The sequence below is a fragment of the Phacochoerus africanus genome, chromosome 8 (assembly GCF_016906955.1).
Source record: "Phacochoerus africanus isolate WHEZ1 chromosome 8, ROS_Pafr_v1, whole genome shotgun sequence".
Classification (NCBI taxonomy): Eukaryota; Metazoa; Chordata; class Mammalia; order Artiodactyla; family Suidae; genus Phacochoerus; species Phacochoerus africanus.
In genome coordinates this window covers 51,159,594-51,187,114 of record NC_062551.1, presented here as the reverse complement: position 1 = coordinate 51,187,114, position 27,521 = coordinate 51,159,594, and the positions used below count along the sequence as shown (strand labels likewise).

The following is a 27,521-nucleotide window of genomic DNA, read 5'->3' as shown; positions in this document are numbered from 1 at the left end:
CTATGTTAGTTATTTATTTTGTTTCCTGACTGTTGCCAGAGAGCAGGAAGCTTTGTTTTATTTCGGGCCCTGCCAGAGCTGCAGGATCCAGAACCGCAGGGGGCACACAGCTTGTTTATTGCTGAGCGCGTGAATAAATTATCGCACCCACCACGTTTAGGACAGGGTTGGGTTGGGGGCAGAGAAGGAAGGGGCTGCCCTGAGGGCCTTGGTTTGGGGGCAAATGGGGCAGAAGTTGGCCACAGGCTCTGAGACCGAGTTTTGAGAGGGGCAGGATCTGCCTGAGCAGGGAAGGGGCCCGGTGGCCGTGGTAACAGGCCAGGACTGTCATCTGGGGCCCTGGGCCCGTGAGGCCATGCCTTGCTGTCACGTGCCTTGTCCTCCAGGGCATGCGTGGCAGAGGCTGCCTTGTCCCCAGGGAAGGGGCTTCAAGGGCAATGAGCAGAGCCGGGTGGGGCCTTGTGGGCTGAGAGCAGGGAGCCCAGCCCAGCAGGTGCTTGTGAGGTCTGGCTGGAGGTAGGCCTGCAATCACGCCCCACCCCCACCCCCGCCAAATGTCCGGATGGGGGACTTTGCAGTGGGAAAGAGGCAGGAGTCTGCCATTCCCGGGCATGCGGCCCAGGCCAGGTTGCTGGAGGACGAGACTTAAGGGCGGCTGTACGCTCAGAAGGTGAGCGAGCCCCAAACACAAGCGCAAAGCCCAATGCCCTGTGGAGTCTTTGGTTGAGTCCCCTCATCAGCCCACAGCCCCGACGGCCTGGTCCTGCTGGGTCTCTGGTGTGGCTTCTCTGCAGGTGCACGGTCCCCGGGGAGGGCTGAGGTTTCCCCTTGCCCTGACTGGTCTGGCCTGGGACCCCTTCAGGGGGCTGGCACCAGCTGGCAGTAAGGAGCAGGGTCCGGATTCAGCAGGTCCTGGGGGAGGGGGAGGGAAAAGAGAGTGGTTGTTTTTGAGGGGTGAGAGCCAGGAGGAGACAGGGCAGCCAAGCAGAGTGAGAGGCATGGAGCGAGACACACACACGGGGTGGGGGTGGGAGGGGGGGGTTCAGGACCAAGATGGAAGGAGAGAGACACACAGAGACACAGAGATACCAGGGGAGGACACGGGGAGACAGAGATGAAGAGACAAGAGAGACAGAGACATAGAAAAGGAGGGATAGGGGGTTCCTGTTGTGGCTCAGTGGGTTACAAAACCGACTAATATCCATGAGGACGTGGGTTCAATCCCTGGCCTCGCTGAGGCACAGGTTGGCAGCTGCAGCTCTGATTCGACCCCTGGCCCGGGAACCTCCATATGCTGCAGGTGTGGCCTTAAAAAAAAAAAAAAAAAGACAAAAAACAAAAAAAACACACAAAAGAAAAGGAGGGCCAATGAGAGATACAGAAACGAAGAAGTTATGCGAAGAGCACAGAGAAGGAGATAAAAGACAAAAGCACACACAGAGAGCTCGGGGCAGGGCTGGGGAGACCCTCAGATGGGTAGAGAGGAGCCCAGAGAGTCCAAGCAGGGCGCACGGGGACACGGAGACGGAGGCAGAGACCCAGCGAAAGACAGGAGGGGGATGAAGGGGGGCCGAGATCCAGGCCCGGAATGGCTCCTGCAGGGGGTGGGGGTGGGGGTGGGGTACCACTCGGGCCCTGACCCGCTGTGTGACCTTGGGCAAGGCCCTTTCCCTCTCTGGGCTCCATTTCGTCCGTGCGAATTCACTGCTTTGGAATCCCTTCGACGAGGGAGGGGACTGGAACCCCCAGTGGGGCAAGGACTTGCCCAGGGTCTCTCAGCGAGGCTGCGATGCGCTTCCGGGGGGCCGGCGACCCCGAGAGCTGGGGGCGGGCTCGGAAAGGACAGCCCCGTCCACCGAGCCGGGGCTGACTCCTCCCCCCGTCCCAGCTGCACACCTGGTAGGGCTGGTTCTCCGGCTCCGGCGCAGGGGGCGGGGGCGGGGGCGGGGTCAGGGGCGGTGGCTGCAAGGCAGGAACACAGGTGAGTCTGGCCCCGCCCCCGCCCCAACGCCCACCCCGCCTTGGCTCTTCAGTGTAGGGACCGACCCCCACTCCTCCCCTGAGTGTGGGGCCTCCGGGGGATAGGCTTAGCCTCCCGCGACCATTGTGCTCGGCCGAGAAACTGGCGTCAGGGCGGCGCTGCCAGTGCTTGACGATCACCCGCTAAGGTTCCGCCTCCCCGTCAGCACCTGTGGTTCTAAGCGTGTCGTCTTAGCTTTTAAGCCTCTCTCTCTTTGGGCCACCCCCGTGGCACGCAGACTTTCCGGGACCAGGGATGGAAACCGTGCCACAGCAGTGACAACGTGGAACCCTTAACTGCTAGCCCACCAGGGAACTCTCCCCCTCTTTTTTTAAAAATTGAAGTGTAGTTCGTTTCCTGTGTACAGCAAAGTGATTCAGTTTTCCGTATATAACCGTGTATATATAGCCTTTTTCAGGTTCTTTTCCTTTACAGATTATTTTAAAATATTGTGGATAGTTCCCTGTGCTATGCAGGAGACCCTCGCTGAATATGTTATTTCTAGTCGTGTGTATCTGTTAGTCTCAGATTCCTGATTCATCCCCTCCGCCTCCCTTCTCCCTTTGGTAACCATAGGTCTGTTTTCCATGTGGGTCTATTTCTGTTTTGTAAATAAGTTCATTTGTATCATTTCTCAGAGTGCACATGTAAGTCTCTCTTCTTATTTGATTATTTTTGTCCCCCCTTCCCACCTGATTATAAAGGGAATATTTACTCAGTGTAGAAAATACAGATTCTTACAAGAGGAAAACAAAGCCCGCTCATCAGCCTCCACACCCAGAGACCAATGCTCTTTATGTTGTGCTGTTTCCTTCCAGTCTCTTTTGCTTACGACTTTTCTTTCTATTTTTGTCTTTTTAGGGCCGCAGGTATGACATATGGAGGTTTCCAGGCTAGGGGTTGAATCCGAGCTACAGCTGCCGGCCTACACCACAGCCACAGCAACGCAGGATCCATCTGAGCCGCGTCTGAGGATCTACACCACAGCTCATGGCAACACTGGATCCTTAACCCACTGAGTGAGGCCAGGGATTGAACCCGAATCCTCATGGATCCTAGTTGGGTTTGTTTCTGCTGAGCCACGACGGGAACTCCTTGTTTATGATTTTTAACGTTGGGAGCAGCCTAGAGAGAGAACAGCAGTTCCCAAGCTATGTGACAAGGCACCCTGGGGCACCATAGCCGACTTGGAGGGGAGGCGTGAGGTCAGAAGGGGGATGAGGAGAGAGGGGGCAGGAGCTTACCGCCATGGCGTTCATGGACCCCATGTCACTGAGAGGGGATACCAGGAGGACCGGAGACGGCATCACTTCATAGATGTTGTTGTCACCTGAAGCAGAGCACGAGGGGAGGAATCGGCTGACGGGCCCACAGGCCTGCTTTAGCTGCTGCTGACATTTGTTTGTTCATTCAACTAACATTAGTGTTATGCTCTCTTCTGGCCCAGCCTATGCTGGGGACACAGTGTGACGGAGGCAGCACTGGCCCTGCCCTCGGGCACACAGTCAAGTGGGGCAGACAAACCTGTCCCCAGACAGAGCTAACCCAGAGCAGGCAGGGCTGGAGTAGGGGAGTCAGGGAGGGCTTCCTGGAGGAGGGGCTGTCTGACCCTTGAGAGAGAAGTGAGAGGCTCTGCAAAGGCAGGAGAGCAGTGTGCAGAGGCCTGGTGGTGTGAGAGCTGGGCCTGTTGGAGGAACTGTTTCGTCCGTCTGGATTTTATATAGGTATATACATTTCGTTGTCTCATTTTGTTTGGAGGATGAAGCCAAGGAAGAGAGTGGGGACCCATTGATGAAGGGCCTCCAGAGCCATATCAAGGAGCCTGAACTTTGTCTTAAGGGTACTGGGAAGCCATAGAGGGTTTTTGAGCAGAGGAGCAACAGGGTTAGAGTTTTAGAAGGACCCTGCCCAGGAATGCAGTGGAGGTGAGCCGGGAGGCTGGGAGCTGGGTGTGTGGGGATCTGGGAGGTGGAGCTTGGGTTGGGTGGTGACCGCTGGCGGGTAGGACCACCGGTGTGGCCCAGTGAGTGTGATGGTGCCCAGGGACGGGAGTGCCAGACCCTGAGAAGAAGAGGAGAAGCAGCTTTGGGCGAGTGCTGCTGCACTCAGAATCTGAGGGCTGTGAGTTCTCATTGTGGCTCAGCAGTTGACAAACTGACTTGGAGTTCCCGTCGTGGCTCAGTGGTTAATGAATCCGACTAGGAACCATGAAGTTTCGGGTTCGATCCCTGGCCTTGCTCAGTGGGTTAAGGATCCAGCGTTGCCATGAGCTGTGGGTAGTTGCAGACGCAGCTCGGATCCTGCGTTGCTGTGGCTCTGGAGTAGGCCGGCAGCTACAGCTCCAATTAGACCCCAGCCTGGGAATCTCCATATGCTGCGGGAGCCGCCCAAGAAATGGCAAAAAGACAAAAAAAACAAAAAACAAGTCCCACTAGCATCCATGACAATTTGGGTTCGATCCCTGGCCTCCCTCAGTGGATTAAGCATCCAGTGTTGGCTGTGGCTGTGGTGTAGGCCAGTGGCTACAGCTCCGATTCCACCCCTGGCCTGGGAACCTCCATGTGCCACAGGTGCGGCCCTAAAAGACCAAAGGGGGAAAAAAAAAAAAAGACTCTGAGGGCTGAGTCTGGGGATGCCCAGTGAGGTCTGGCTGGGGCAGGTGCTTGGGGGCCCCCAAGTTGGGGACTGCAGTGGGGTTTTTGGCTTGGAGGGAGAAGAGGAGAGAGCCATGCGGAGGGCTGGGGAGCAAGACCGAGGCCTCTGGCTTACCGGCATGATGATGGGGGCCCAGCTCTGGTTTCTCCGAGGCCATCATCCTGGGGGCATAGGGAGGGAGGGAACATGTGAGGACAGGAAGATGCTCAGGCGGGTGGAGAGAGACTCAGGGAAGCCGGAAAGCCCCTCAGGCGCACAGAGATGGTCCCTGCTTCAGAAAGAGCCAGCACAAGAGCTGCCCTCATCCCAGCCTCTTCTCCCATCATCCCCAGCCACACAGCTCTTCCTCAATTTCCCTGCTGCCGCCTTCCTCCAACGAGCCGTGCTTCCCTAACGCCAGCATTTACACTGACCACTGAGACAATTCTGCTGCTTCATCCTGTTTCAATGATCTCCTTCATATTTGGCTTTAAACTGGCTCATTTGAATACCCCTATTTAAAAAGTACACTGGGGGAGTTCCCTGATGGCTCAGCAGGTTAAGGATCCAACGTTGCCACTGCTGTGGCCCAGGTTCCGTCCCTGGTCAGGGAACTTCCACATGCTGTGGGCATGGCCAAAAAAAAAAAAAAAAAAAGACATCATTACTGTAAATTCGTTAATTTGCTAAACAATCATTGACAAAATATAGACCATGGGCTGGGCACTGCGGATGGCCCTGGAGACACAGGACTGACAAAGACCCCTGGCCTCCTGGAGTGGACACTCTAGTGGGGAGAGAGAGAGAATTCAAATACACAATAGCCAGGGATAGGTCAGGGAGTTAACAGTGTGATGAAAGGAAATGAAAACAGAAAGGGCCAGAGGGTGGGTGTGTGGGTGCAGTTTTAGGTGGGATGGTAGGGGAGCCTCCCTGAGAAGGTAGCATTTGAGCAAAGGCTTGAAGTAGCCAAGGGGATCAGCTATGCAGAAACGGGAAGGGAGTTCTAGGCTGAGGGAGCAGTCTGTGCAAAGGTCCTGAGGCAAGAACAGGAACCAGCAAGGAGAGGGCCGTGGTTGGGGCAGAGCGTGAGGAGGAGAGTGGGAGATGACATCAGGGTAGTGTGGTGGGGAGGCAGCAGATTGGGTTGGGCCATGGTCTGGATTGGCCTTGACCCTATGTCCTGAGCTGACTGATTTTAACATGACTCTCTGGCTGCTAAATGGGAAATAGACTATGGGGGCAGGAATGGAAGCTAAGAGACCACACAGAAATTTTTACATTGTGTGGAGTTCTCATCATGGTTCAGTGGAAACGAATCTGACTAGCATCCATGAGGATGCAGGTTCGATCCCTGGCCTTGCTCAGTGGGTTAAGGATCCAGGGTTGCTCTGAGCTATGGTATAGATCGCAGATGTGGCTCGGATCTGGCACAGCTCCGATTTGACCCCTACCCTGGGATCCAACATATACCTCGGGTGTAGCCCTAAAAAGACCAAAAAAAAAAAAAAAAGCAAAAAGAAGTTTTTACATTGTGAATGAAAAGAACACTTCATATGGCTGAACCTAAGTAGAATGTGGGAAAATTTAGGAAAATCAAGCCATGGTTTAGATGTGTAGCTCACTGGGGTGGCTGGTTTTCTCTTTGTAAAAGCGAGTGAGCATTTGGAAAGATGTTAAAGGCTGACTAGAACCTGATTGAGATGTTCACTGGCCACTAGCAGAATCATGCAAAAAGAGTAGAAGGAGGAATTCTTTTCACCTTTAAAAATAACCATAACTTTAGGGAATTCTTGTCATGGCACAGCGGAAACAAATCCGACTAGGAACCATGAGGTTGTGGGTTCGATCCCTGGCCTTGCTCAGTGGGTTAAGGGTCCGGTGTTGCTATGAGCTGTGGTGTAGGTCACAGACTGGGATCTGGTGTTGCTGTGGCTGTGTTGTAGGCTGGCAGCTGTAGCTGCGATTCGACCCCGAGCCTGGGAACCTCCATATGCTGCGGCTGCGGCCCTAAAAAGACCAAAAAAAAAAAAAGAAAAAAAATCATAACTTTAAAAACACCATAAAAAGGTAAAAAAGTTTTTAAATTAGAAATATTTCAAACTTATCAAGAATCCCTGGCTATTGGAAAGAAAGCTGGTCAGAGGGTCAGGTCTTGTGGGGTCTAGTTTCGGTTTTGGAGCTCACGAGGCATTCAGGTAGGGTTTCTATGCTGGGAACTTCTCGCCCTTGAGAAGCCAGTTCTATGCCATTTGGCAAATGATTTCTAGTTTCTCAGCCTTGGTTTGTTCTAGAGACTGGAAAACTATGGCCAGGGAGCCAAATAAATCTGTCCTATCGCTTCTTTTGTGTGTGTGTGTGGGGGGGGGAGGACACCTGAAGCCTATGAAAGTTCCTGGACCAGGGATGGAATTCAAGCTGCAGCTGTGACCTACGTCACAGCTGGGACAATGCTGGGTGCTTAACTCACTGCGATAGGCCAGGGATCAAACCTGCATTACCAGAGACAATGCTGGATCCTTAACCCCCTGTGCCACAGTAGGAACTCCCCCATCACCTCTTTTTGAATTGCTTTAGAGCCAAGAAGGATATCTAGCAGGAATGGCTTATGTGCCTCCACTACCTTTGTTATGACTGTGGCAGAATTGTTAATCAATCACAGCATCCTTTCTCACTGAACTTAGATACAACCCCTGCTTCCTTCTCCACCAAGCTCTTTAATGCCTAGAACATAGGCAAGCCCTCAACAAATAAGTGTCAATGGATTTACTGATTGGCATTGGGCTGGGGTGTGAAAACTATTTGCTAGCCCTAAACTAGAAGGTATTCAGAGAAAGACAAATAGAATCATGAAGGTCAAGAAACTATAACACATAAGAAAGAGGTGAAGGAAGAGACAGATTGCTGGGGATTATTGAGCAAAATTAGACATCTTCTCTGCCAACCAGCTCAGAACCAAGGTCAGGAGAGGACTTTCTGAAGAGGCTGATCTGATGAGGAGGGAATTTTTTTTTTTTTTAGGGCTGCACCCGTGGCATATGGAGGTTACCAGACTAGGGGTCAAATCAGAGCTACAGCTACCGGCCTACGCCACAGCCAGATCCGAGCCTCGTCTGTGACCTGCACCACAGTTCACAGCGATGCCAGATCCTTAACCCACTGAGGGAGGCCAGCGATTGAACCTGCGTCCTCATGGATGCTAGTCAGATTCGTTAACCACTGAGCCACATCGGGAACTCCTTTTTTTTTTTTTTTTTGTCTTTTTGCTATTTCTTTGGGCCGCTCCCTCGGCATATGGAGGTTCCCAGGCTAGGGGTTGAATCGGAGCTGTAGCCACTGGCCTATGCCAGAGCCACAGCAACACAGGATCCGAGCCGTGTCTGCAACCTACACCACAGCTCACGGCAACGCCGGATCGTTAACCCACTGAGCAGGGGCAGGGACCGAACCTGCAACCTCATGGTTCCTAGTCGGATTCGTTAACCACTGCACCACGACAGGAACTCCTTTTTTTGCCTTAAGGCCACATCCGAGGCATATGGAGATTCCCAGGCTAGGGGTCAAATCAGAGCTGTAGCCTCCGGCCACACTGTAGCCACAGCAACTTGGGATCCAAGCTGCATCTGTGACTTACACCACAGCTCATGGCTATGCCAGATCCTTAACCCACTGAGACCAGGGACCGAAACTGCATCTTCATGGATAATAGTCAGATTCATTTCTACTGAGCCATGACGGGACCCCCCCCCGCCCTGCTTTTTTGGAACTTTTGATGAATAGATTGTCCCCTGGGGAAACAGCACCCCCACCACCACCACCCCACATAGAAGTAAGCACAATTATCCTCTCCAATTTTTCGGCAATCGCGTCTGGTTATCCTTTGGGGAACTTCTCCCCACTCTCAATCCATTTGGTCACTATCTCTGGCTCCAAGGCTACACAGATTGTCCAAGTTTGGCCAATCAGAACATTCTAATACGTGGTCGTGGTGATTGGTTCATGTAAGAACATGTGATTTAAGTTAAGCCAGTTATCGGCAGCCCTGGGGCTTTTGTTGGAACTATCAGGTGCAAAGTACCATTTTTTCCTCTGGGTGGTGAGCTCCTGGGATGTAATCCTGGAGCCATTGGGAGCGATCTTGTCACACCACAGGGGAGAGGCTGCCTGGGAATGAAGCTGCCATAGAGAAATACAGATTTGAGAGATCTTCAGAGGAGTTTCTTGACAAAAATTGGTCCCCTGGATCCAGGCATACCTGAAGCTCATGTTGTATAGGACAAAAACATTTCTTATTTTTTGACAAACCAGTTTCAAGGTAGGGTCCCTTGCAATGCAGAATTCTGTCTAATGCAAGATAGGGGATCCTTTCCACATTGGGAGTTCCAAGGTTTGATGAGATTGTGTATAAGTTGGATGACGTGACATGTGGAAGAAGAATCCCTGGGACTCAAGGAGGGTGTGTGGAGACGGAAGGGAAGGAGAGAAAGGCCTGGGGCTCCTGTACCTGCGGCTCTGGGCCCTCCAGCCTCTTGTCACCAGGAGGTAGGCAATGCTGCCGACGAAGACAGAGCCAGTGGCAAGGGACCCAATGATGATGGCAGCCACGATCCCAGCACTCATGGGCAGGTTTGTAATGGACAGCTCCTTCAGCTTTTCTGAGTGTGTGAGAGAGAGAGGATTGTGTTGTGATGCCCCCCCACCCCCGCCCCGCCATGCATTCGTGACTATCCACGGAGCACTAATGTGCGATTTCATCTTCCCAGCCCCAAGCTCTCTCCTGCCTTTCTTTTTTCCTTTTTTTATTTTTTTGTCTTTTTGCCATTTCTTGGGCCGCTGCCACAGCATATGGAGGTTCCCAGGCTAGGAGTCGAATTGGAGCTGTAGCCACTGGCCTACACCACAGCCACAGCAACGTGGGATCCGAGCTGCATCTGCAACCTACACCACAGCTCACGGCAACGCCAGATCCTGAGCCATGACGGGAACTCCTCTCCTGCCTTTCTGATCTGAGCAACCATCTGTCTGGTGGACTCAGCTGCACATAAAACTCATCATGTCCAGATGGAACACCCTGGCTCTCCCCACCTCAAAAATCTCTGCTTCCCGGAGTTCCTGTCATGGCACAATGGAAACGAATCTGGCTAGGAACCATGAGGTTGCGGGTTTGATCCCTGGCCTCGCTCAGTGGGTTGAGGATCCAGCGTTGCCATGAGCTGTGGTGTAGGTCACAGCCGTAGCTCTGAATGGACCCCTAGCCTGGGAACCTCTATGTGCCGCAGGTGTGGCCCTAAAAAGACCACCACAACAACAAAAAAAAACTCTGCTCCCCTAGGATTTCCTATCATCCTCAGCACCTCCAAACCCAACCTCCTGACATGCTCCCCACCCTTGCCCCCTCTACCTACTTTTTCTTGCCTTGGTTGATGATACCTCCATCCTTCCAGGAAAAGGATGAGATTCTAGGCTGTGTTCTGGGAGGGCCATAGGAAACCTGTCTCATGGGATTCTCAAACTCGACATACCAGATTTGGGACCAGGCCCACCTGACTTCTGGCTCCCACCATGAGGACCTCCAGCCTTTACTCTCATGCTGGACCCCTGGTATAACCCAGTTCTTCTTGGCAGCTAAACTGGTAGACCCTGAGGTCCGAATGCTGGGGTTTAAGTCCCTACTGCCTGCTGGCTGTGTGATCTTGGGCAAATTACTCAACCTCTCTGTGCCTCTTTTCATCTGTGAAATGGGAATAAGAACACCTAGGAGTTCCTGTCACGGAGCAGTGGAAACAATCTGACTAGGAACTATGAGGTTGGGGCTTTGATCCCTGGCCTCCCTTGGTGGGTTAAGGATCCAGCGTTGCTGTGAGCTGTGGTGTAGGTCCCAGATGCGGCTCGGATCCTGTGTTGCTGTGGCTGTGGTGTAGGCCGACAGCTGTAGCTCTGATTTGACCTCTAGCCTGGGAACCTCCATATGCCGTAGGTGCGGCCTAAAAAGCCAAAAAAAAAAAAAAAAAGAACACCTACCTCCTCGGGGGGTTGTTGTAATGACTGAATGAGTTTACAAATAAATACACACACACACACACACACACACACACACGCTCTCTCAATTACCCAACCAAGTAGATTCTATGCTATTTTACAGATGAGGAAATTGAGGCACAGAGAGGTAAACTGACTTTCCTGAGGGCTCACGGTAAGGGTTGGGCTCACACCTGGGCCTCTTGCACTCCTTGCGCTGTGTGTGGTTCCTGAAACAGATGCCTAGGTCCTGAGCACCCTTGATGAGTGGAAGTGAGCTAGTTCAGGCTGTGTGAGTATAGTAAAGACTATTACTTCCAAGTGGGCTGGAGCCTCATATATGTATAAATATAAAATATAAAATACATATATATTTGTGTAATCCAATTAGGAAATATTTTAAATTGACCTTTGCCTATTTCTTCCATCTCCCTAAAAGTTTCTATTCAGGAGTTCTGCCGTGGCACAGTGGGTTAAGGATCCAGCATTGCCACTGTTGTGGCACAGGTCGCAACTGTGGCACGGGTTCAGTCCCTGGCTTGGGAACTTCCATATACCTCGAGCGTGGCCAAAAAAAGAAAAGAAAAGAAAAGAAAAAGTCTAAAAGCCATTTGGAAATTTAATCTTGTCACTAGGAGAAGAGATATATTGTATCTGGTATTTGGGCGGAGGAGGCTAAATAAGGCCCTTTTCGTGGGTGTGCAAACCAAGGCTGAGAGGGGCTGCCTTTGGGCTGAGGACGAAGGCTCCCCCTCTTACAGACCCTGGGCCAGCAACCTCTGCGCCTTCTGCCTCATTGAATCCCCACAACAGCGAGTGCAAATTCAGGCTTCAGTGAGTGACTCAGGAGGAGGAGCAAGGCCAAGGCTGTGACTCAGGGAGCTTCCATGTCCCTGTCCACCCCCCTCCCCCCATTGCCCACTTTTGTAACATTCAGAGCCCCTTCTCCAATCTGCTTGCTCTGGCCCTGCTGCCCCATATGCCCACCCAGCGTCATCACGCCCCACTCTCTTTCCACTCCGGGTTGCCCACCCTGGCCTTTGCGCTTGCGGCTCCTTCTGCCTGGCACACTCCTCCCCACGCTGTATTTCCGGCTCATTTTTCTATTCCCAGCTCCTTCAGGAAGACTTTTCTGACAATCCCAGGGCAAGGGGACTCCTCATACACTTTTCCTTCATACATTACTAACTTAATTAGGCAATTAGTTGATTAAAGCTGGTACAGACGGACATGTGCGCTCACCTCCCACTGGGAGGCCTCTGGGGGTTCAGGCCCAACTGAACCCACCCATCCCAGCTCTGGGTGGGGCTCTCATGCGTATATTCCCACCCCCTTGTCACAGTGATTGGATCAGGGATAGGCAGTCTCCCAGACCTAAACCAATCAGGGTACAGTATTCCTTTTGCCTTGGTGATTGGTTCAGACTGGTCCAATCAGAATAAACTGAAGGACTGTGGTTCCGAATTATGGAAAGAGAGATTCCTAGTTCTGGAAGCAGCCCAGGAAGCTCCCTGAATCACCTACCCTGCCTGGCCTTGCCCTTTCCTGCTGAGGAGTGGTGGCGTCATTTTGCTTCCTTCTAGGGCCTATCCACATCTACTTCTTTGCAAAGAGAACCCCAAGCTTTATCCAGGCAGAAGCCTGCTCCAAATGCATTTTGCAGCCACCTCTCTGAACAGCTCGTTCAAACATACCTTAAAACTCTGTGTTGACCAAATTGTATTCGAGCCTATCCTAGTGACCTCATTTTAACTTGATTACCTCTACAAAGACCCTATTTCCAAATAAGGTCCCATTCTGAAGTACTAGGGGTTAGGATTCAACATGTCTTTTTGAGGAGACATAATTCAACATACAATACCTCTCAAACCTGGTTTCCTGCCATCCCGGAAACTCTTTGAGCTGCTCAGGATCTTTTAGTTTGTTCCGTTGCTTAAATCAACCAGAGGCAGTTTTTGTTGCTTCAGCAGAAACCTTGCGTCATTCACATGATTTTCACAATTTGTTATATTTCCTGCCATTTCTTATAGACGATGACTTTGTAAAGAGGAATCCTGTGAATCATTATATTTTTTCAAAGTTGATTGCAATCGTATGCTCTTCTGGATGGGACTTGCCATTCTCCTATCCAGCAGAAGGTCTAATCCCCTTTCCATAAACCTGGACCAACCTTAGTGACTCACTTGTAATCAAAGGATTGCAGTGTAGGGAGTTCCCATCGTGGCTCAATGGGAACGAATCCAACTAAAATCCATGAGGATGCGGGCTTGATACCTGGCCCCGCTCAGTAGGTTAAGGATCTGGCGTGGCTGTGGCTGTGGCTGTGGTGTAGGCTGGCAGCTGCAGCTCCGATTTGACCCCTTGCCTGGGAACTTCCATATGCCGTGGGTGTGGCCCTAAAAAGCAAAAAAATAATTAATTAAAAAAAAAGGAATGCAGTGTAGGTGACAGTGTGTGATTTTCAAGGCTAGGTCAGAAGACGCCGTAGAGTTTCTGCCTCAGTCTTTGGGAACACTGGCACTCCACATGTTCTCCCTCCATGGACCCCGAACCCAGACGCCATGTTGTCAGGAAGCCCAAGCAGCCACAGTGGGGAGATCACGTGATAATGATCTAGTTGATTACCCCCCCTGACAGCCAGCTAGCATGAGCTGCCAGACAGGTGAGTGAAGCCACCTGAAAGTGATTCAAGCCTCCAGCATTTGAGCCAAGCTTAGCTTCTTGAATCTACATTGTTTCTTCTTCTGAGACTGAAAATTTTGTCTTTTTTTTTTTTTTTGCCATTTCTGGGGCCGCTCCTGCGGCATATGGAGGTTCCCAAGCTAGGGGTTTAATTGGAGCTGTAGCCGCTGGCCTATGCCAGAGCCACAGCAATGCAGGATCCGAGCTGCGTCTGCAACCTACACCACAGCTCACGGCAATGCCAGATCCTTAACCCACTGAGCAAGGCCAGGGATCAAACCTGCAACCTCATGGTTCCTAGTCAGATTCTTTAACCACTGTGCCACGATGGGAACTCCTCTTTTGGCTTTTCACTAGTCTCTGGGACCATCTGTACCCAGTTCTATAAACGAAGAATCCTCTGGATATTCTTCTGTGGAGCAGATGTATCCATGTTGCTCTTTGATTAGATACAATCACATCTAAAAAGTGCTTTGAGGTACATGCTCTCCTGTGTTCATAGCAGCACTCTTCATCAACAAGGATTTACCATATAGCACAAGAAACCATATTTGAGGAGTTCCTGTCGTGGCTCAGTGGTTAACGAATCTGACTAGGAACCATGAGGTTTCGGGTTTGATCCCTGGCCTCACTCAGTGGGTTAAGGATCTGGCGTTGCCATGAGCTGTGGTGTAGGTCGCAGATGCCGTTCAGATCTGGCGATGCTGTGGCTCTGGTGTAGGCCAGTGGCTACAGCTCTGATTGGACCCCTAGCCTGGGAAACTCCATGTGCAGTGGGTGCAACCCTAGAAAAGACAAAAAAAAAAAAAGAAAAAGAAACGATATTCAATATCTTGTAATAACTTATACTGGAAAAGAATAAAAAATACATATATCTATCATGTCTACATATATGTGTGTGTATATATTTCAGTCACTTTGCTGTACACCTGAAATTAAGACACTATTTAAATCATCTACACTTCCACAAAAATCAATGAATAAAAAGTGCTTTGAGAGACCAGTATACAAGTGGACAATGGCCAGACCATGTATAAGAACAGGACTCTAACTCACAAGGTGCAGCAAGCTGCCCAGGAAACCAACCCTCCCGTAAACAGCTCAGGAAGCCAGCCTGCCTTTGGTCCTCAAACACAGGAAGCCAGATTGCTGTCTCTAGGTACAATGCTGGGACCAAAACAATAACTCCTGCAACAGTCAGCGCCAAATGGCCAGGACTTAACAGCTAACAGCCCCCTCGTTTTTGTCCCTGCTTCTAACTTAGGACCAACCAGAGAAAGCCACGTATGTACCCAGATCAATCACCTAAGATGCTCTGCTTCTAATTAGCCCGCCTAACAGCTTTTCTATGCCATCAGCCTCCAAGTGGGGCACACCTGAAGCCTTCCTTGTTTTCCACGATAAAGCTTGCCCACCCCTGTGCCTGCCTTTGCGTCTCTGCCGAAAATCCAAGTGGTAGTGGTTGACTCCCTTGCTACAGCAAGCTCTGAGTTAACAGATTTTGTTTTTACTCCTTTGCTTGTTCCTTATTTCCACAGCTTCAAGAGCAGAAGCTTCACATGGATTTGCCATGCCAGTCCTCTAAAGGCTCCTGTGCTGGGCGGTGTTGTTGCTGCTATAATTTTACAGACATTAAAAATAGAGGCTCTGTGGAGTTCCCGGCGTGGCTCAGTGGTTAAGGAACCTAACTGGTATTCATGAGGATTTCGGTTCCATCCCTGGCCTTGCTCAGTGGGTTAAGGATCCAGTGTGGCTGTGAGCTGTGGTGTAGGTCGATGACATGGCTCGGATCCCCAGTTGCTGTGACTGTGGCGTAGGCTGGTGGCTGCAGCTCCGAATGGATCCTTAGCCCAGGAACCTCCATGTGCAGTGGGTTCGGCCCTGAAAAAAAAAGTCTCTGAGAGGTTTGGCCATTTGGCTAAATTTGTGTTGTCAGCCATGCTATGCAGTCCTGGTTCTAGGCACAGAAACTTTTTTGTTTTGACATACATTTCATTAGTTTCAGGTATAAAACATAGCGATTCAATATTTACATATGTTGCAAAATAATGAGTTTTTTTTTTTTTAACCACACAAGCTAATTTTGTTTTTATCAGCAGAATGCCACAAAGGCTCACGATGAAACCAGCCTGAACCGGCTAGATCCAAGGTGGTGGGCTTTCCTTCTTGGTTGATCCCTGTGTTTCCATACCAACCCCCGAAAGCTGAAGGACATTTGCCTTGATTTATCTCTGCGTTTATTTCAAAAGCCCTTGGTGTCTGACCAGAGAGGTTTTGCAGCTGTGCTTTAGGAGACACACTGGGTTGACTGCCCCAAACTGGATCAGAGCAACGTGCCAGCCCAGATGGGACCTCAAGATGTCCGAGAGTTACCTCTGCTTTACGACCACGCTCAGATCTTCCCCTGAAGGGGGAATTAATACGGTGCCAGGCACGGCTGGCGCTGCGTGCAAAGGACCGCGGACGACTGCGCATGCCCGGGCTGCCCCTGAAACTCTCCGCCCCTTTCCTGCAGCCCTGAGGACCTGTGGGCCACCTAACCCCAAAAGTCCCCTTGTTCCTCCTACCCCTTGGGGGAGAAGATGCTTTTAGAACAGGAACCCCCCTTCTCCATTTTCTGGCCATTGTCAAGCTTGTCTTATGCGGACCAAAGCCTGTCAGTTCCAGGGGGACTTCGGTTCAGCCAGAGCCCCAACGGCGAGCGGGCGTCTCGTTTGGTAAAGGCATCGCTGGTAAGTACTAAACCCTTGGGGCCACATCGTTAGTCTTCAGTGATTGGCTGTTAAGGCTAAAGCAGAATCGAGTCCTGGTTAAGAGCGGGCGCTCTGGAGCTAGCTAGCCTGGGTTCTGGTCCTGCATCTGCTTGCTCCCTAGACATGGGGACATGTTACTTACACTGTGTCTCAGTTTTCCCATCTGTATAGTGGGGATCATCACGCCCTGCCTGGGAGCCCGCAGAGGGTAAATGTGTGAGAAGCACTCTGCACCTTGGCAGTCATGGGGAGCTGGGCTCCATAAGTAACCGCCATGGGTGTCAGAGGGCCCAAAGGCTTTGAGGAGCCCATGCAGGTTGCTCGAAAGTCCCAAATCCCCTTGACTAGATTTATGAGACAAGAGACGCCAGCTGTAGATGACTGTCTGTGTCTGTGTAAACGACCGCATCTGTGCTTTGGAGCCCAGTTTCTGCTGCTTACAGGCTGTGTGACCTTGGGCCACTGCACTCTCCTCTCTGAGCCTTGGTGTCTTCACCTGTAAACTGGGGACAGCTGTGGTACCTACATGTCTTGGGCCTTTTCTTGAGTTCCTGTGAATTGTCCACCTCTGGAGTCCTGCCAGAGATTCCCTTTCTTAGGCTCCTTTTCCGCTGGGCCCGTGACCCAGGTTCCCTGATCAAATGCATCTACATGAACCTTGGGTCCAGAGGCCAGAGATGCCGGTACCGCATGGGGCCTTTGTGAAGACAGAGCTGGCAGGCTCACCATCATGCAAACTCCACAAGGGCACCGATCTTTGTACTTTCCCTCTGTAAACTCAGTGCCTGGCACACAGCAGGTGCTCAGTAGATGTTTGTTGAATGAATGCATGAGTGAATGCCGCCTTCCAGGGCCCCTTAGGCAGGGGTTCTGAGGCTTATGCTGTTGGCAGTGGTCACTCTGGCAGGAGCAGTTCCACCGAGTCATTTATTCTTTGTTCCTGGTCCCCCAGCTTTGTGGTGGTCCTGTGAGCACATACTACCTTTTTTTCAAAAATTAATTTTTTACTTTTTTATAGGTTTTTTTAAAAAAATTTATGGTTGATTTGTAATATTGTGTTAGTTTCAGGTGTACGGCTTCAGAGTCTTTTCCATCATAGGTTATCATGAGATATTGAATATAGTTCCCTGTGCTATACAGTAGGTCCTTGTTGTTTCTTTTATATTAGAAGTGTGGGAGTTCCCGTCGTGGCGCAGTGGTTAACGAATCCGACTGGGAACCATGAGGTTGCGGGTTCGATCCCTGCCCTTGCTCAGTGGGTTAACGATCTGGCATTGCCGTTAGCTGTGGTGTAGGTTGCAGACACGGCTCGGATCCTGTGTTGCTGTGGCTCTGGCATAGGCCGGTGGCTACAGCTCCGATTGGACCCCTAGCCTGGGAATCTCCATATGCCGCAGGAGCGGCCCAAGAAATAGCAAAAAAGACAAAAAAAAAAAGAAGTGTGTATCTGTTAATCCCAAATTCCTAATTTATCCCTCCCCCGCCCTTTGGTAACCACAAGTTTCTTTTCTGAGAGCCTGTTTTTGTTTTGTAAATAACTTGCACCAAGAGGAAGTTCCTGGGCCGGGGGGTGGAACCCGCACCACAGCAGTGACAACACCGGATCCTTAACCACTAGGCCACCAGCTAACTCCTAGACATACTATCCTTTATTAACCCCCTTTCTGCACATGCCAGCTGGGATTGGGTTCTGTTATAGCCAAACTGCTTCATAATTAAGAGAGATCAAGTGTATGTGTTTCCTGGGACGCCCGAAGTGCTGTCAGCCACTTTCTTCTCCCACCTAGGTGGGGGGCTGAATCCAGGGCCCCAGCTGTCCCTAAATATAAGTGCCCTGGTGGCCAAGAAGTCCCATCCTGACATGAGGACGCCCCCAACCAACCCCAACCCCAATTCCCTCTGCGTTTTCCTTTGTTCTTTTTCTATTGAACTCAGTGGGTTGCCTGGCTTCTCTGCTCCCTGTGCTCAGCCCCATGGAAGCCAAGGCGGTTCCCTGCTCCCTTAACTTGCTGTCTCCTTGGAGACCCTTCAGGTCTTCTCTGGGAGACCCCGTGGAAGAGCCAGGTGGCAGAGGGGTCAGGGCCATGAACTTGGACCCAGCTGGAGCCTGGGCTCCTCCCCTTCCCAGAGGTGTGCCGTGGGGTCCTCTCTGGGCCTCCATTTACCCGTCTGTGAAATGGGGATCATCCCAGGGCTACCTGCAAGGTTGTTAATGGGGATGGAATGAGATGAGGTTGGCAAAGTGCTTGGTTGGAGGTGCCTGGCATGTAATGAGTGTTCTGTAGCTGGGAGATGGCTTTGCAATTATTTATTGAGTGGCTAATGTGTGCTAAGCATGGCTCTAGGTGCTAAAGGATTGATGATGAATAAAATGATAATAAGTTGGAGTTCCCCTTGTGGCTCAGTGGTGACAAACCCGACTAGTATCCATGAGGATGCAGGTTCGATCCCTGGCCTCGCTCAGTGGGATAAGGATCTGGCATTGCTGTGAGCTGTGGTGTAGGTTGCAGACATGGCTTGGATCCTGTGCTGCTATAGCTGTGGCACAGGCCAGTGGCTGTAGCTCCGAGTCAACCCCTAGCCTGGGAACGTTCTTGTGCTGCACATGTGCCCCCCCCAAAGGCAAAAACTAAAGAAAATAATAAGTTTATATTGTGACTGTTACAAAGCATGGCAGCTCTTGAGTCCTTGCTCATCTTCCCAACCCTGCTCCCCAGCTCCCCATCTTATTTGCTGTCAAGGGATGGACCCTTGACTCAAGGGGAAGCAGACCACAGACCAGACAGGGCCAACCAGATTCTCTCTCCGTCCCTCTGCCTGTATGTCTCTCCAGCTCTCTCATTCTGTCTCTGGATTTTGGAAGAGGAGATTCAGAATATGCAGAGCAGCCTTAGCTGACACCCTGTTTACTCTCCTGGTGGGCATCCCTGGCCAAGAGAGAATAGAGCCCCGGAGCAGAGATGAGATTAGAGATGGCGCCCCCTGGAGGAGGACAGAGCACTTGCTTTCCACCAGCTGGAATCCTGGGCGGCCTGTTGCGCTGGCCTCCTGGGAGGCCCTTGGTTACTGTCTTGCCTCAGTCATGCTGGCCTCCTGCCAGCTCAGTTCATGAGCCCTCCAGCTTCCTGCCACAGGCCCTTTGCACAGGCTTTGCCCCCAACCTCCCAAAGCGCTTTCTTCTCTACTTAGAATGGCCATCGCCATTCAAGCTTTGTTGAAGGATCGCCTTTCCAGGCAACCTCCCTGACACTCCTATTTGTAGCCTCATAATTCCTGTACTTTCCTTCCCTTCATAGTACCTGCAAGCTTCATGATGCTCTATTGTGTATGCGTGTGCGATTATGACTATGTGATTGATATCTGTCCCCCCCCTTCCACCAGGCCGTGAGCCCTGGGAGGGCAAGGCCAGAGCCGCTTTGGTCACCACTGTGTCCCCAGCACTGTCTGGACACCGTGGAGGCCTTGAGGAGGTGGTGCTTGGGGTCTGTTTGCTGAAGAGTGGATGAGCAGTTTAGCGACTGCAGAGGCAGCCGTGTGTCTGATTCAGGAGGCCCTGCACTCGAGTCCCAACTCTGCTGCCGACTTGCTGATGAGCTGCCTGGTATTCGAGAGGTGCCTTAAACCTTCTGGATAAAACAGAGAGTCACCTTGCCCAGTGTCCCATGGATGGGTTAAGCTGTGAAACAGATCACTCCCCAGATAAAGCCTCTAGTGGCTTCCTGCCTCTCTCTCCATGGCCTCCGAGCCTGGCCCCTGTCTACCTTGTAGATCTCCGCTCCCGATACCCAGCTTGCTCGCTGTCTTTTAGCCCTGTGTCCTTCTGTCAGTACTTTGAACACATCAAGCTAGCCTAGCCGCAAGGCCTTTGCACTTGCTGTTCCCTCTACCAGAAACTCTGCTTTTTTTTTTCTTTTTTTAAGGCCACACCTGCAGCATATGGAAGTTCCCAGCCTAGGGGTCAAATTGGAGCTGCAGCTGCCGGCCTACACCACAGCCACAGCAACGCCAGGTCCAAGCCACATCTGTAACCTACACCACAGCTCATGGCAGCGCTGGATTACCTGACCCACTGAGTGAGGCCAGGGATCGAAACTGCATCCTCATGGAGATAGTAGTTGGATTCATTTCTGCTGCGCCACGACGGGAACTCCTGCTACCAGGAGCTCTTGCCCCAGAAATCTTCAGAGCTTTCTTCCCTCCTTTTGCTCAGTTCTTCAGTGAGGCCCATCCCAGATCACATCATCCTGTTTAATTTTTTAATTTTTATTTTTTTGTTTTTTTTAGGGCCATACCCACAGCATTTGGAGGTTCCCAAGCCAGGGGTCCAATCGGAACTGTAGCCGCTGGTCTATGCCACAGCCACAGCAATGCCAGATCGGAGCCACATCTGTGACCTACACCACATCTCACGGCAACACCAGACCCTTAACCCACTGAGCGAGGCCAGGGATCGAACCTGCGCCCTCATGGATGCTAGTCAGATTCGTTTCCACTGAGCCATGACAGGAGCTCTGTGAGGTAAGTCCTTAAGGTGATAAATTAGAACACATAATGACAGGCACAAAGGTAAAGGGGTGAGCGGAGTCCTCTGGGGACGGAGAGGATAAGTGACTAGGTCTGCTCGGGAAGGTGGAGAAATTATTTTCCCTTCTGGTTTTACGGAGATATAATTGGCGTGTTACATTTCATGGAGTTTCAAGAAAAGGTAGAAGTGAGTTCATACAGGGCAGTGGTTCTCAAACAGGGGTGACATTTGGCAATGTCTGGGGACATTTTTGGTCGTCACGGTGGAGAGGGTGCCTGCGGAATCCAGTGACTAGAGGCCAGAGAGGGCTCTGAACACACAGAACAGGCCCCTGCACCCAAGAACCCGGTTGTAGCACCCCAGTTGAGAAGCCCTGCTCTGGGGCAAGTGTTTAGAACAGTATTTGGTCCATAACAAGCACCCGTGAACTCTTCGCTGTTGGCTGTTGTCTAGTACCCTATCTCTGGGGCTTTGCCCAGAGTGGATTCATTCATAAATACCTAAACTTATGAACACGTATCCCCCAGGACCAGGCACACAGTAGGTGCTCAAGAAATATTTCCTGAATTCATGCTCATGAGGAGTAAATGAGCTGGTGCCTTCTCCAGGGGCTGGCTCAGTGTCTGGCCCAAAGTAGGCATTCAGTGGATCACGTTATTTGTTAATACATAAGAAGACTAAATGCTGCCTTTGGGGACTGGTATACAGTAAGTGCTCAATCAGTGTATAGCGCGTGGATAAAGGAGGGCGCCAAATGTTTGCACAGAGCTTGGCACCTGGTGGCCGCGGAGGGTGCATTCGCCTCCCCACTTCCTCCCCCAGTGCCCAGCAACTCACCAGCCACCTGGACTTGAGTCTTGGCCCGCATGGTCCAGGCAGGGTTGATGGTGACAGCCACCTGGTAGGTGCCGCTGTCGGCAGGCTGGGCATGACGCAGCAGCATGGAGCCGTTGGGGAAGCCGACGATGTCGCGCTGCTTCATGGCGCTGCCGTCCCTCTGGGGCCGCAGTAGCTCCGGGATGTAGGTGAAGAGCATCGTCCCGCCATCGGCCTCCTCCCCCAGGTACCAGGTGAGGTCCTGGAAGGAGCCTGGGATGCCCTGGACAGACAGGAGAAGGTCCTGGTTCGTTTGAGGCTGTTCTGGAATCTTCTGGATGCGGAGGGCTGCCCAGGAGCCTTGGGGGACCCAGAGGGCCAGGATTGAGGCTGTGGGGTTATAGGGGAGGCCTGAGATCAGAAGCATTGGGCAGGGACCATGGCGTTCTCCTCCCTATAGGTCCTCAACGGGGAGCTCTGGGTACCACTCATGGGCAGCCGTGCTGGGATTGATTCGCGCTGTCTGTCCTGGGTGCAGGAGTGAGATCCAAGCAGAGATGCCACAGATTTGCCATCTCACTGGTCCTGAGATGCTATGTGGCCTGCCTCTAAACACATGGACTCTCTGAATTAATTTATTCATGCATGTAACCAATACTTTTTTTTTTTTTTTTGGTCTTTTTGCCTTTTCTAGGGCTGCTCCTGTGGCATATGGAGGTTCCCAGGCTAGGGGTCTAATTGGAGCTGTAGCCACCTGTCTGTGCCACAGCCACAGCAATGCCAGATCCGAGCCGTGTCTGTGACCTACACCACAGCTCACGGCAATGCCGGATCCTTAACCCACTGAGAAAGGCCAGGGATCAAACCCACAACCTCGTGGTTCCTAGTCGGATTTGTTAACCACTGAGCCATGACGGGAACTCCAATGTAACCAATACTTTTTAAACCAATATATTATTTATGCTACAATACCAATTATATATGATAGGTCTAAAATCCTTTAGACTTCTAGGCCCTGGGAATTCAGCAGGGAGTCAGATACCAGTAAATTCCACCCCGCATGGTCCTGATGTTCTAGAAAATTCCAAAGGTAAAGTGGGGATGAGGTTGTGATTCTGCTGCCTCTCCTTCCCATCATGCTCTTAATAATTTCATCTTCCCTGACATTCTTTCCCTTCTAAAGAGGAAACCTCAACCCCTGGGCTAAGTACCCCTTCTCCCCCCAGACCTGGGGGTACAGTTCCTCCTTACCTGAGAGCAGGAGGCCCCTTGGGAAGGGCTGCTGGGCCCCAGCAGGAATCTCCATTTTGGCGTCCTGTGGAGATGTCAAGGGGCCACTTACTGGACGCCGAGGGGGTCAGAGGGCTGGGTCCTGCCCATCCGAAGTGGCCCAGCTCAGTGGGGGTCCCGGAGGTAGCTCTGAGGCATAGCTGAGGCCAGCCTAGCCCAGCACCCCTTTCCCACAGGCTCTGGAGGCTTCACCTGTGCTCCCTGGGATGGACGCGCAGACACCGGTTGAACCAGTTTTCCAGGGTGACTGGGGAACTTCCTGGGGCTTCCCAGGGCTCCTCCCTGACCCCTTTCAATCCCTTCTTCCCAGTGTGACTGTCAGTAGCAACAGCAGCAATTATAGCAACAATAGTCACAGTGGCCTCTGGTTGAGCAATCCCTTTGGACCAGGCAGCTAGGTACACCTCATCCCACATCCACCATGCATAACTCTTCCCATTTCAGAGATGAGGAAACTGAGGCTCAAGGAGAGAGGCAGATCTGCCAGCAGGCACAGATGGATTTGACCCATGGCTGGCTCACTCGGAAGCTTTTCGCACAGTTGTGCAAAAAAATCCCTCTATTCATTCACTCCAACATGCACTTGGTATGCCCAGCCCTGTGCTGGGTGTTGGTGATGGTAGAAACAGCTCCCATTCTGCCTTCAGCCCACAAGGGGGCTCATGGTTCTGTGTGTGGCTCATGGGTGTGTGTGTGTGTGTGTGTGTGTGTGTGTGTAGGGGAGGGGATGGACCTATCCCCAGACAGTGATGCTCCAGAGTGATCAGCACTGGGATGAGGGAGCCCAGGGGCCTGAGAGATCCCGAGGGGATGCCTCACTCAGCCTGAGAGGCAGGGAGGCCTTCCTGGAGGAGAGGATGTCTGAGCTGAGGCCTGGAGTGGGAGCAAGAAGGAGGTGGGGTGAGGTGTACTGGGGAATGTAAACAGCACGGGCGAGGGCATGGAGACTGAGTTAGCCATCAAGTTGAACTGAAGAGACTGCAGCATCCTGGATGAGTGTGTGTGTGTTGTGTGTGTGTGGGGGGGTAAAGCTGGAGAAGTGGGAGGGACCAAATGTAACTTCGAGCTCTGTTGGGACAGGGCCTGGGTGATAGAGGGCCCAGGACTGTGCTAATACCATAGCCACTCATCACATATAACTATAAATAAGCTTAAATGAATGAAAATTCAATGCCTTAGAAAATTTATGTCTTAGAGTTCCTGCTGCGGCACCGTGGGTTAAGAATCTGACTGCAGCGGCTCATGTCACTGCAAAAGTGCGGATTTGATCCCCAGCCTGGAGCAGTGGGTTGAAAGGATCTGGCATTGCCGTAGCTACGATATAGGTTGCAGCCGTGGCTTGGATTCAAGGACCTTGTAGTTCTGGCCTAGGAACTTCCATAGGCTGTGGGTGCGGCCCTAAAAAAACAACCAACCAACCAAAACAAAACATTTAAAAAAAACCTCGTTCCTCAAACTAGCTCCTTTCAAAGCGCTTGACAGCCCTCTGTGACTAGCAGCTAACCCATTTGACAGCGCGGATATAGAATATTTCCAACACTGTCCCAGAAAGTTCTGCTGGACAGCGCACATCTAGGGATCCGAGGGTGGTGGTGCCAGGTGAGATATCTGGGCCTGCAGGAGGAGAGGACCCCAAGTTAGGGCACCGTACATCAGCAGCAGTGTGTGTGTGTGTGTGCGCGCACATGTGCGCGCACTGGACACACATCATCAGATTGTTGGGGGTGACGGCATCTTTTCCAGAGTTCCCAGATTGGGATGAGAAAGAAATCTTGACCGTGAACCATCTCCAGGTAGTCGTGGCCCAGGCTTCTGAACCAACGCAGACTCCAGCCCTGCTGCAGGTGGGTGGGCCGGGCTCTCAGCTCAGTTCTACCACCACTTTGTATCAGGGGCCTGGGCGAATAAGTTTACCTCTTGCAGCTTCTGCTTCCTTCTCTGAAGGATGGGACAAGCATCCCCACCTCAGGGCCGTTAAGGAGAAAGGAGATACTGCCCATCGCTATAATTACAGTGAACCTCGGCTTTGGTCTTGCCCTGCCTCCCAGATCTGTGACCTGCTCAAGGGAAGTGTGTTTTCCTGGAGGCATTTCCAATCTCCCACTTTCCAAACCTCTCTAAGGCCTGGAAAGTTTCCAGGTGGTGAGTCCAGTTGGCGTTCATGGGGTCAGAGTCCTTCTGCAGTCTATCCTCAGTCCTTCTTGCTGCAGTTTCGAGATTTGCTCTGTCAGTCTGCCTCAGAGTTTGTTGCAAACCTGGCCATTATTTCCAAGTGCAGCCGCCTAAGGGAGACCACCCCAATCTTGGGCTATAACCACATGGCCCAAACTGGCCTCATTCCAGTAGGAATTCCAGTTCGGCACAAGTGGAGTTTAGGGGCCAAAGGGATTCGAATGAATTTTCACTGCTAAACCCCAGGAGCAAAAATTGTATCTAAAGCAAAGCCAATTATTCCGGCTTTTCCAGTTCCTGAAGCATCTCTCTCTCTCCCTCTCCCTCCCTCTCTCCCCCTCTCTCCCCCACCCTCACAATGACTTTGACTCCTTTTACAATTATTAAAAGAAAAGCCAAGGTTTATTATAGAAAATTTATAGAATGGACCCAAAAGGAAGAGAGTAAAATTCAGCCATCTTCCAACTGCTCAGAAACCCTGTTAATACCAGAGGTGCAGGCTTCCATTCTCGCACCTGCAGCCCCCATCCCGGTTCCGTCCCAGCCCCAGAGAGCAGGTCCTGATTGGTTCAAGCCTCCCGGTGGCCCCATTCTTCTGGTCAGGGATTGGTTGAGCGGTGGGTAGTGCTGGCCAGTGAGATCTGCGGGGAGGCTGCTCCAGACGCTCAGCCGGGATGAGGTGGGCTGCTTTACCAAGAAGGAATGGCCGGAATGCAGCAGCCCCCTTGGCATCTGCCTGAGGATGATGCCAGTATGTGAGGGAAAGCGGAGTAAACAGCAGAACCCCCATACGAGGTGCCTGGAGTTGAGCTAGAGGCTCCAGTTCTTGGCTTCTAATCCCACCGTGCGGAGCGGGGAGTTGGCAGTGGAGGGAGGGGAGCTTTCTGCTCTTGGCACCTGAAGCATCCACACCGTTACGTTTTTGTATACTGACAAAGAGCCTCTCACTGACAACTCTACTCCCGCTCTCCTGCGCCTTTTCCCAACTAGGTGTTGTTCCCGCGGAAAGGTTCTTTGTCTTGTTGTAGAAGGAATTCAGAAACACGACAGAAAATGAGAAAATAAAGTGAGAACTTATTTGAGAAATAAGCCCCCGGAAGGAAGGCGGGCAGACAGGTGAGCAGCTGCCCTGCGTTTCTTTGGCAAACCGGTTATGAGGACACACAAATGAATGGGCAGAATATTTACTGGGAAGGAGGGGCCTGGGGGGTCGTATTCCTTGATTTTCACTCCAGCTCCACCTCCTCAAAGGGCGGCGGCATTTTCGTCCTTGTTTAGCTCTGGAAGTGTCGGTGCCGTGGGTTCATGATGGGGACTTCTTTTCTGCAAGGCTAATTGGATTGTAATGAGGGCATAACGAGCAATTCGGATGCGGAAGATTTGTGCCTTTTCCCACTTTTCTCTGCCTCCAAGACACTTAGGACCCCCAAAATATTTGGTTTCCTGTCAATCTGGAGGTTCTTGATTTCGTCTGCCCACTGACACCCCCCCCATGCTTTACAAGATGGGTGTTTTCCCGACACCTGGCCTGTGGTCCCCGTTTTCCTGCTCAGGCCTAGCCGTCTGTCTGCTCTAACAGCCTGACTTTTGACTTCTGTGTTCGTCTGCGCCTTGTCCGATTTTAGCAGGAATCTTTCTACATCGCTTTCACCAGGACCTCCCCCCGCCCTGTTGCTATCTCATCACCCTTGACATTTGATTGGGGTCCCCTCCCGCCCCCAGGTGATGTCTGATGGCCCTGGCCTGCCTTCGGCAAGAATCCTGGTATCCTGGAAGGTGAGTGCAGACAGAGCCCTTTCCCCTTAAGGTTACCTCCAGTTTCCCATCCCCTGACCCCCACCCTGCTCCTTGCCTATGAACCCGCACTTGCTCAGGCTGTATTTGGAGTTGGGCCTGATCTCTCGCTTGGGGGCAGGGTCCTGTAACCCCGCCCCCTACATCTATGGCGATGGCCCCTCCCTTTGAATAAAGTCCGCCTTATCGTGCTTTCAAGAGTGTCAATGAATAACTTCTTTCGTTAACAGTTAGGACATTGTTTTTTTCTTTAATAAGTCACCCATCTTTTGCTCCATGAATTTGATTGGTTCTAAAGACGTTTGCCAGTAAGAGTTGGGAAATGAAAAAAATTTTTTTCTATAAAATTTTAAAATTATTTTTTTACATGATAAAACACATAAAATCAACCTTTTTTTCCCCCTTAATTTTTGGAGATCCTGGGCCTGAGATCAGATCTGAGCCACAGCATGGACCTAAGCCACAGCTGCGGCAATGCCAGATCCTTAACCCACTGTGTCAGGCCAGGGATCGAACCTGTGCTACAGCACTCCCAAGATGTCGCTGATCCCATTGCGCTACAGTAGGAGCTCCTCGACAGTTTTAAAGCTACAGTTCAGTGGCATTTGGTACATTCACAATGTCATGCAACCATTGCCTCTATTTATTTCCAGATTTTTTTTTTTTGTCTTTTTAGGGCCACACCTGAGGCATTTGGAGATTCCTAGGCTAGGGATCGAATTGTAGCTGTAGCCACTGGTCTACGCCACAGCCACAGCAACCAGATCCGAGCCACGTCTTTGACCTATACCACAGCTCACGGCAATGCCGGCTCCTA

General features: G+C 51.5%; 1 protein-coding gene and 1 long non-coding RNA gene across 3 annotated transcripts in view; one reads left to right on the top strand and one right to left on the bottom strand.

Annotated features, from left to right (window-relative positions):
- CEACAM19 (CEA cell adhesion molecule 19) lies at positions 1-23,064 on the bottom strand. 2 transcript variants are annotated; one of them, XM_047790062.1, is made up of 7 exons: positions 22,700-23,064; positions 21,470-21,838; positions 9,159-9,309; positions 4,790-4,836; positions 3,265-3,350; positions 1,897-1,962; positions 1-912 (listed from the first exon to the last, which is right to left on the bottom strand). In XM_047790062.1, exons 1-7 carry the CDS (start codon positions 22,752-22,754, stop codon positions 859-861), a joined length of 828 nt encoding a protein of 275 aa, XP_047646018.1. In that variant the 5' UTR covers positions 22,755-23,064; the 3' UTR covers positions 1-858. The 2 variants fall into 2 exon arrangements, with proteins under 2 accessions (XP_047646018.1, XP_047646019.1); XM_047790063.1 differs by lacking the exon at positions 1,897-1,962.
- Positions 14,556-27,521, top strand: part of LOC125132594 (uncharacterized) — a 66,395-nt gene continuing 53,429 nt past the window's right edge. The window contains exons 1-2 of the long non-coding RNA XR_007136280.1: positions 14,556-14,638; positions 15,454-16,086. This is a non-coding gene — a long non-coding RNA (uncharacterized LOC125132594). The remainder of the gene's footprint in view (positions 14,639-15,453; positions 16,087-27,521) is intronic.

Coding starts and splice junctions, on each gene's coding strand:
- CEACAM19 (XM_047790062.1), bottom strand. CDS start 22,754: ATGGAGATTCCTGCTGGGGCCCAGCAGCCCTTCCCAAGGGGCCTCCTG. Junction 21,839..22,699: donor AAGGGGCCTCCTGCTCTCAG/GTAAGGAGGAAC, acceptor ATAACCCCACAG/CCTCAATCCTGGCCCTCTGG. Junction 1,963..3,264: donor GGTCCATGAACGCCATGGCG/GTAAGCTCCTGC, acceptor CCTGCCTTGCAG/CCACCGCCCCTGACCCCGCC.